Genomic DNA, 10,521 nt, shown 5'->3' on the forward strand with positions numbered 1-10,521 from the left:
TACTTTAGACCTCAAAGAGGCATACCTGCATGTCCCAATCAGACAAAATTGCAGAAGATACTTCAGATTCATAGCTGGCACAATGCATTAACAATTCTCTGCACTGCCCTTTGGATTATCTACTGCGCCCAGGGTCTTCACAAAATGCCTGGCACCAGTAATTGCATTTTGCAGACAAAAAGGAATTAAAATATATCCTTACTTGGACGACTGCCTTATTCAAGCAGAGAGCAAGGACACTCTACTTAAGCATATGGCATTTGTAAAAAAGATTACTAATGGGCCTAGGGTACACAATAAATGAAAAGAAGTCAAAATTAGTGCCCTCATAAGAGATAATATTCCTGGGTGCAAGCTTAAATACAACTTTCCAGATGGCTTATCTCACGCCAGACAAGCAAAGGCAACTGACTCAGTATTTTCATTTGATGGCAACAAAAACCCAACCCCCTGCAAGAAAAATTTTGCAGGCCTTGGGGTTCATGGCGTCTTGCATTCTACTAATTCCATATGCCAGACTGCATATGAGGAAGTTACAATGGTATCTTAAAAGTGTCTGGACTCAACACTGTCACAGCTTGGAAGCAATAATACCACTCATTCCCTGCCTACAACAGGAGTTTTGATGGTGGGCACAGGCATGTCACCACAACAAGGGACAGCTTTTCATTTTACCCACAGCCAGGCAGACACTAACAACAGATGCATCGGATTACGCCTGGGGAGCACACATAGCAGGAAAATGTATCCAGAGCAAGTGGGCCGCAGACCAAATGTATCTCCACATAAATCAAAAAGAGATGCTAGCTGTACAAAATGCCCTGACAGCTTTCAAGGACCTTCTGCATCCAGGACAACTACTACTAAAGATGGACAACACCACAGTTATGTGGTACATAAACAAGCAGGGGGGCACACATTCCTATCCCCTCTGCAGACAAGCCATGACTTTGTGGAACACAGCACTGACCTACCAAGTTCATCTGCAAGCACAATTCCTTCCAGGAAAGAAAAACACTCTGGCAGACGACTTAAGCAGAAACATCATGGATCCTCACAAGTGGAAATTAAATCCACAAGTATACAGCATGATAACACAAAAATGGGGTTGCCCAGACATAGATCTTTTTGCCTCCTCTCTGACCTGCCAACTACAGGAATTCTGCACAAGGACTTACCACACACAAGCATGGAAAGTGGATGCTCTCTCATTCAGATGGAAAACACTAAAAGTTTATGCCTTCCTACCACTGCCTCTCCTTTCAAAGGTACTCCTAAAAGCCAGACAAGAAAGGCCAAAAATTATCCTGATTGCCCAGGACTGGCCACGCCAGCACTGGTACCCAATCTTAAAGAACTTGGCTCAAGGCCCAGCATGGATTTTACCTCAAATCCCTCATCTTCTGACTCAACAAAACAATCAGATCCTGCACAGCTACCTCAAAACCTTAAACTTGGCTGCATGGCTGATTACTTAGCCTAGCAGCCAACACCTCTTTCTAAAGCGGTTATGGATGTCATTTTGGAGGCCAGGAGGCCCACACCAGGAAATCCTACTCATAAAAGTGGAAGAGATTCTACGCCTGGAACCAGGCTCAAAGCTTTGACCCTCTTGCCCCAAATATTCCTCAGATATTACAATACTTAACTGAGATGCTGGACAGAGGCCTTTCCTTTTCATCCATTAAGATCCATGCCTCTGCCATCTCAGCTCATTACAACACGGATCCTCCTATATTCTCTCATCCATTGTTAAAACAGTACCCAAGAGGGGCTAAAAACTTAAGACTGCCCCGGAGAGCACCAACACCAACTTGGGACCTCAACTTTGTCTTGGGAAAACTAACTTTGCCTCCTTTTGAGCCAGCCAATTCAGCAGAATTAAAATATGTGTCATGGAAAACTGTTCTGCTTCTGGCAACAACCTCAGCACAAAGAGTCTCAGAGTTACAGGCACTAATGGCAGTGGAACCTTTCATCATTTTTCATCAGGACAGGGATTCTTTAAGAACAAACCCTACATTTATGCCAAAGGTGGTATCCAGTGTGGCTCTTAACCAAACTATTCACTTGCCAACATTTTATCCAAATACCCAGAATAAAGGGGAGAGACTTCTGCACTCACTGGACATACACAGGCAGTTACGCTTCTACTTGGACAAAACAAAAGCTTTCAGGAAAACTGAGCAATTGTTTGTAGCATATGCTGCAGGATCACAGGGAAAGGCTATTTCAAAGCAGACCATTTCAAAGTGGATAGGATACTGTATCCGTTTCTGCTACACACACCATGGAAAAACTGTGCCTAACAACATTAGGCCACATTCTACCAGGGCAACAGCCACTTTAGCAGCCTTTCTTAGAGGAGTACCAACCAGGAATATTTTGGAAGCTGCAACTTGGAGTTCAGTGCACACCTTTACCAAGCATTACCACTTGCCTCTTTACTCTAAATCCAGACCTGGTTTTGCCACTGCAGTGCTGCAGGGCCTCATAGCCACTCCAAACCCTTTATAAACCCAGCCACCCAACCTCAGCTTTGGGATTCAACCCAAGTGGAATGACTGCAACAGTGAAACATGATGAACATAGTACAGTTTTGTACCTACCATAAATGTAGATGTTCGAGTGTATTCACTGTTGCAGTCCAGGTCACCCTCCCTCCATCCCCACTTTCTTGGCTGGGACCTATCTATACCTTTCTATCCTATACAACCTATGTGGTGTATTAGCTTGTAGCTGAAGGTATTGTTTTTATTTTTTATGTATGTTTTATTAGCAATATGTATTGCCTACCTATTTGGGGGCACCTGACATCTGGGGCAAGAAAAACTGAAGAAAATGGCGTCAGCTGCAGATTATATATCCCTGGCACACTGACGTCAGGGAAGAAGCGACAGCAGCCAACGCCGGACCAAGACTTTGGAACTCTGGCCAACTGCGGGACCGCCTGACGGCAGGACAACCCAAGTGTAATGACTGCAACAGTGAATACACTCGAACATCTACATTTATGGTAGGTACAAAACTAATTTTCCTGTCCTCCACCAGGAAGCTCCAATCACTTTGTGTACATGTGCACATACCTTACTCCCTCCACAGAATGGACACACCCATCATTCCTTCCACTCTGTCAGTCACTAAAGCTGCAAATCAAACCAAGGTCAACTGGCTGTAGTCAGGACTTAATCCCTTTACTCCATGAGAGTGGCTATATTTTGCTTTTAGATAGTATACCAAGAATATGTATAGTTGATTGCAGATCTGCATAAAAGAACATATGTATGAGAGCAAGAGAGAGAGTGTGTGTGTGTGTGTGTGTGTGTGTGTGTGTGTGTGTTTGTCCATGTGCGTGCATGTGCCTGCGTGTGTGCTAATGTGCGTGTGTGTGCTAGTGTGCGTGTGTGCTAGTGTGCACTAGTGCGCTTGCATGCGTGTCTGTGTGTGTATGCATCTCTCTGTGTCTGTATATCTATGTGAGCCTGTGTGTGCATCAGCGTACTTCTGTGAGTCTGTATGTAGCTGTGCTTATTGATGCATGTATGTACCTATGTATCTGTGCTTGTGTTTTAAAGTAATCCATGAAAACAGCATTTGATAGTGCAATGCTTGCCTGACTGGTTATGTTATGTATTTTGACATATGGAGGACAGATTTGTACATCTATTGCTATTTTTGATAGTACTAAGTCCTGTTTTGAAAGACGAAAGTTGCAATTCTCTAACTGGAGTTTTGTCATAGGAGGTCTTGGCAGTACATACATGTTGATAATTTACAAATATTATGTGGTAATAAGTTGTACACCCAAATTGCAGATCTTTGACAATAGATTTAACATGAAGAGGGTCTTAATGGAGTTGCAGAATTTTTCTTTGCATTTTCTAAGTTGCACAATTTTTTCACATACTACTTTACAAAACTGGCACTGCTGCTTAACATATGTTCTTATTTTTGAACTGCTGGCATTTGACAGCTATCAAAACAAATAAGTCACAGTGTTTTGCACCTATTGTGACACCTATGAAAAGTCCTGTCAAATCATAGCATTTGATAGCTGTTTTAACAATTGTTTTATAACTCATCAAATCTAGTAATTTGGCAGTTATTTTGACAGTTTTCAAAATAATATACAACATATGGCAGTTTTACCTGGTAATTTACCAGGAGGAATACGGAGGCAAAATGGTGCCTTACAACAGTATTAATGAGTATTGGTAGACAATGTGTTGTCCATTTTTGTTTCTTTTTTTGTAGCATATTATGCAGAATTAATAGCCCAGTGGGTTAACCAATCAGGTTTCAAAATCTGGAATATTGTTCTAAATATCTACATATTTTTGTATTTTTGGTGTACTCCCCAACACTCACTTTATATGCTTTAATAAAATTATGTAGTCTGAGTTTAACATTTATAATGTATTCATTTTTAAATGGCAGCATTTTCAGATACTCACATGACTACCAAAATATAGTCACACCTCATTTTGAAATGCTCTATAATATCTGAAAAATACACACATGCACAAACACAGACACATGCACACATGCATACACGCACACACACACACACGCACACACACACACACACACACACACACACACACACACACACACACACACACACACACACACATGCAACCTAGTCTCTTCTGACTTTTTTGCAAGTATCAAGGTGTTGACTTCTAATTGTGCAACACTAATTTATACAATTATCTGCAAAATATACGTGAGCAGTTAATATATTCATTAACAAAGAGGTGATCATCCTTTGTAAGTACATTTCAGTCTTTAAACAAGTTTTACATAATTTCATGTTTTCCTTACTGAGATACGGTTGCATATGTCCATAGTAGTTTGCTGGGTAAGGCCGCATGTCAGCAAATGCAGTTGATGCTATGCCATAAAGGATGTTTTTCTTTGACTGAGTGCAGGTTGAAATATTCAGTGCAGGTTTTGCATCTCTGGAAATATAAAAATGTATTTTTATGTGAACTACTGCTTCTTTTAGGTTGCATGATTTAGAATAAAGCAGTGCATGACAATTATACAGTTTAGTTCATTTTAAGAAACATTATAGTCAATGCTTTACTTCAATAACAAATTAAAAGCATACCCAAAAACAAAAAAGAAAACTGGCACTGCTGTTCAGTACTGATTTGCCCATATATGGTAAATGTACTTCAAACTGGAAAGAGATGTGATGGTACTTTGCAGAAGGTAAATACTGAATATTATAACATTTAACAAAATTGTGTTACTGCATTTTAGAAATAATGAAAAACGTATTGCTCTATTTTAGTTTAAGCAGAGTTATAAGATTGGATTAGAGAAGTTTATTGTACAACATTTTCAATGAATTTGACTTTAAGGTAATTTAGTTATGATTTGGTTTCTACATACATACATACATACAAATGTTCAAGCACGGGCATTAAAGCCCTTTTAGCTTGCCAATATGCCAAAACACTTGCTCCCATAATAAATGTCCAAGCTGTTCTTAAAAATATCTAAACTAGTACTTGCTTTAATGTAATTTGGTAGTCTGTTCCAAGCATCATCTACTCTGTCAGAGAACCAATTAGTACACTTCTCATTCCTATAGAATCTTCTACATAGGTTGTCTGATGATTCTCTAGTACTTTTTGATAACCCCAAACATCCTCAGAGGTAGTTGTCCCTAAATGCCCTATATACCTGAATAAGATCTCCTCTTAAATATCTATAAGATACACTGTACAAGTTCAGATATTTTGGTCTTTCATAATAACTTAGATTTTCACATCCATGAATGCCCTTGATATATTTTCGCTGTACTCTTTACAGTTTATTCATGCTTGTTTTCCTATGGGGTTTCCATATTGTTATTCCATACTCAAGTTTGGGTCTAATGTAACTAATGAACAATGACTTCGTTATGTTTGATTTCCTAGACTTTATAAATCTTTTTATACAACCTATAGTTCTATAACTATCATTAGCCAATTGGTTGATATGATTAGAAAAAACTCATAGCTGAATCTATCCAACTTAAATGAGTCTACAGTTTCAATCACTGTGTGCTGTATTAAATATTCACCTTTCAGTTTATGTCTCCCAAATCTCATATGCTTAGTTTTTGATGTATTTATCAACATATTATTTTCCTGTGCCCAAATGGTCAATTTAGTCAAATTATTTTGCAGACATGCCTTATCTGTAACACTTGTAGTCAGTTTAGCCAATTTTAGGTCATCAGCATATAGATTGTAGAACGCCTCAGATGAAAAAGTAAGGTCTGAAAGATAAAATCTAAACAAGTAAGGGTCTAGTACAGAGCTCTGTGGGACACCTTGACTGTAACCAAGGATTTCACCTGTCCAGATGGTGTGTGATACTTGCCATGTCCTATATGTAAAGCTATGCAGCTATCCATCTTATCAACAGTACACCAATACGTAATTGTACTAATTTATTGAGCAGTGTTTTGTGCATGACCCTGTCAAATGCTGAAGTTAAATCTATATAAATCACATCACAGCACAATTTTTCATTCATAGCTGTTATTATATTGTTATAGAACATCATGTTACAGGAGGTAATAGATCTATTTTCAACATATGCATGCTGATGTATGGTTTCAAGTCCCAACCTATCCAGTTCTGACAGTAACTCATCCAGTATTACCTTCTCCATTATTTTTCCACAACATGAAAGAAGACTTAAGGGTCTATATGATTCTGGGTTTGTCCTACTTCCCTTTCCCTTAAAGACAGGTTTAATAAGTGCATGTCTCCAATCTTGAGGAATCTTCCCATATTTATATGACATAGTGAATAATAGATGTAATGGCAGTGTAAGTTCTTGCTTAAGTGTTCTCAGGTCATTGTTACTTATTCCGTCTCCTCCCTTTGTTTGTATCCAGTTTGCACAGTTCTTTTTCTATATAATCTAATTTGATTCCAGTATCTGGGGTTACCTGGATGTCACTAAGGCAACTTACCACCCGTTTTGTTGAGCCAAACTGTTTTGCATAAGATTTTGTAAATATATCTATAATCTGTTGTATCTGAGAATAAATTTTAGAATCTGCACACAGTTTTTCAATTTGTGTATCTTTACTCCTTCCACATCCTATTATGCTCAGTATCTTTATATAAATTTTCTTCAATTTTTTCTTGATCTTGTCTAACACTATGCTTAATCTGTTTGTCCAGCTCGTGTATTTCAGTTTTCAAAGTTGTAGTTCAACCTCTTCCATTTCTTATATTTTTGTCTGTCACCTTAATCAGGTATCTTGTTCTTATGGAAATATACCCCCCTGATGTTGCATGCTTGGATCCTGATGTTAAACATTTTTTTGACTTTTTGCACTCAAACAATTTCTCTTTCAAAACTTTCCACATTCCATCTGCAGTTTTTCCACTGAACACCTCACTCCAGTTAGTTTTATATAGTAACTGTTTTGCTTACCTGTAATCTGTAATTAACCTTCTGTGCATTGGCTTAGATTTCAGTTTGGTAGAATTATATAGCAACAAATTAACCTTTATGTCCCCATGATCACTTCTGTCATAAAGGTAGAACAGCCCTGGTGCCAATTTAACTACAAACTACAGTAATAATCTAAAAGCACACATCAGGACTAAGGTGAAAATAATAGGTGCTCCTGAATGAAGCTGAAAGAGTTATTACATGATTTTCTTTCCTGGACAATCCATAATTTCAGGAAAATTATTTTCCATCATAATGATATTTGCAACTGAAATCAAGCAAAACACAATTTAGATTGGGAGAGTCACATGTCATAAATGATTTTCCATCATCTTATGACCACTGTCTTTATTCTCAAGGATTCTATAAAAGAGATAGCAAAATTATACTTTTTTGGTGCATAAATGCTAGAAAATGGCAGGACATAAGCTGCAGATTGCTGGTCTCTCTGTTTAACAGGAATGACGCAAAACTTCTCCTTTTGGCTGCTACTATTAGGGGACATCAGAGTGGATTGATGGCCCGCAGAACGAGTGTCAGTAGAGTTTTTATGGCGTTGAGTTACCAGCCCAGCACCCAACATTCCTCAGAAGGCACACACATGGACACACTCACACTTAGGGCCAATATAGAGTGTGCAATCCACCTGCAGCATGTCTTGGGAATGTGGTTGGAAACCTAAGCATCCAGAGGAAACCCACACGAAAAGAGGGAGGAAAGGTAGACTCCAAACAGAAGGCACACCAGCCAAAAATTGAACCAGAAAACAGAAATGACACAGAACTCTATGATTAAAATAATTATGACATGTCTAGAGTTTAGCAGATTATAGGATCTGACAGATCATGCGTACACACTGAGAATATGATGTCAGATTAATTTAATAGGGTTTATAAAGCCAAAAGCATAAGAACAAAAGTTGGTGGACAGCTGTAATCATATTTAGTTCCTTAGTAACACAACAAGAAACAGAACAGTGTTTTAGTTATAATGTTTGCATTTCACTGTCCAGATGTAAACTACTGAATAAACCTCCTTATGTTGAAAAATGTGGCGACAAGTATGACTGGCTTTTATAAAGATTAAAACACCATGCTATACTGATTTCTGTGCTGCTATATGATCTACTGGCAGTCTCTCTCATTGGCAGGGTTGAAGATGTAGGTGAGGCATTTTTTTATGTTTATAGGGGGCCTATGCCCTAGGTCAGCTTGTTCATAGGTTTATAAGTTCATAGGTAGGTACTAGGCTATCGGCCCAAGGGCTTACGCAAGCCTAGCCAGCAAGATACCATAGCTTACACCACCCAAGAAAGTTATTTTCCTGTGCCATTTTCCAGCAGAGACATAGAAGTGATCCCCGGGGTGTATTTCCTATTTCCCATCCACTCATCAAGATTTTTTTGAAGAGTGCTAATGAAGAACTTTGCTTGACATAGATGGGTAGCTTGTTCCAGAGTATAGGAGGTCTCTGGGACAGGAATCTATCCCTCCAATGTGTCCTGTTTAGTGTGGTGACAAGGTTTAGGTCCCTAGAGTGTGTAGCTTGGAGGGATTGGGATTTCTTTAGGTGTAGCATGTCCAACAGCTGTGGGTTTGACATAGCTTTAAATGTTAGGCAGAGATCACCTCAGAGTAGGCGATATGCTACGGAGTAAAGTTGGAGTTTTTTGAGGCGGTCAGTGTAGGGCATTTGTTTGAGGCCAGTAATCCTCTTTGTGAGGTACTTCTGTGGCCTTTCCAGCTGCTGCAGATGTCTTGTGAGGTACATTCCAAAAGGGGCGTTGTACTCTATAATGGGTTTAATGAGTGATGAGTAGAGGGGAACAATGACCTCTTTTTTCCTGGATGAGAACCCTTTTATGATGAGGTGTGCCACATAGAAGGACTTCCTGACTACTGTGGCGATGTGACTATCAAAGGAGAGACTACTGTCCATCTGGGTCCCAAGGTCTCTTATCACGCATTCGGTGTTAAGTATATTTCTGCCTATGTGGTAGTTCATGGGTACAGAGTTTTTACCAGAGGGGATGACACTGCACTTTTTGGCATTGAGCTTGAGGCCATGGTTCTGACACCAGGCATCTGTCTCAGTGAGGCCCTTCTGTAGGATGTCCACATCATTTGGGGACTTGACTATGGCTCCTAGTTTGCAGACATCTGTGAACGTCATCAGCCAGAGGCCTTCTGTGTTAACCTGTACTTCAGAGAAATAGATACCAAACAGGAGAGGTCCCAGGATGGAACCCTGTGGCACTCCACTTGTCACTGCATTGAGGTCAGATTTGGAGTCTGCAACTTTTACAGTGTGGGTTCTGTCAGTGAGCCAGTTGGCAACCCATCTTGTGATGTAGGGATTTATACCTAGTTTAGTGAGTTTAGCTATAATTCCAGAATGGAAAGACTTGGTGAGGTCAAGATAGGCTGTGTGAACCATCTTACCCTCATCCACGGCTTTGGTGACTGCCTCAAAGAAGTCGATCAGGTTCAGGAGGCATGATCTGCCTTTCACAAACCCAAACTGGGTGGGATCCAGAGTTTGGAGGTTACCAATGTCTTTGTTTATGAGTTCCATGATGATACGTTCCATGACCTTGCAGACCAGGCTCATCAGGCTAATAGGTCGATAGTTCCTGGGATCAGTGTTGGCTCCCCCTTTGTGGAGTGGGATAACTGCTGCTGTGTGCCATTCAGTGGGCACAAAGCCTGATGCGAGGCTATTATTGAACATGGTGCTTAAGTGGGGAGCCAGTTCGATCTGAAGTTTGTGTAAAACGCAGCCTGGGATGTTGTCCTGTCCCATGGATGCTGTGTTTTTGGCTTTAGAGAGTGCAGCTTTTACCTGTATAGTTATGATTACAGGGACTCTGCATTCTTTATGTATAGATATGGCTCCTTTATGGGGTGAGGGGGGGGGTAAAGTTAGCACTGAACCGATCTGCCAGGATGTTGGCAATATCAGTTGGTTCTGTAATTTTCATGTCTTTGTGCTGTAACTCAGAGCAGATCTGGGTGTTGCCATCTAGATTCTTGACATAGCTATAGAATGCTT

General features: G+C 39.9%; 1 protein-coding gene across 1 annotated transcript in view; it reads right to left on the reverse strand.

Annotated features, from left to right (window-relative positions):
- The window catches only part of LOC122816736, a 157,265-nt gene that overhangs the window by 25,601 nt on the left and 121,143 nt on the right, over positions 1 to 10,521 (reverse strand). Inside the window, exon 14 of the mRNA XM_044089729.1 lies at positions 4,825 to 4,961. Coding sequence (XP_043945664.1) covers positions 4,825 to 4,961 — 137 coding nt within the window. The remainder of the gene's footprint in view (positions 1 to 4,824; positions 4,962 to 10,521) is intronic.

The sequence above is a fragment of the Protopterus annectens genome, chromosome 12.part0 (genome assembly GCF_019279795.1).
Source record: "Protopterus annectens isolate FY-2018-M chromosome 12.part0, PAN1.0, whole genome shotgun sequence".
Classification (NCBI taxonomy): domain Eukaryota; kingdom Metazoa; phylum Chordata; order Ceratodontiformes; family Protopteridae; genus Protopterus; species Protopterus annectens.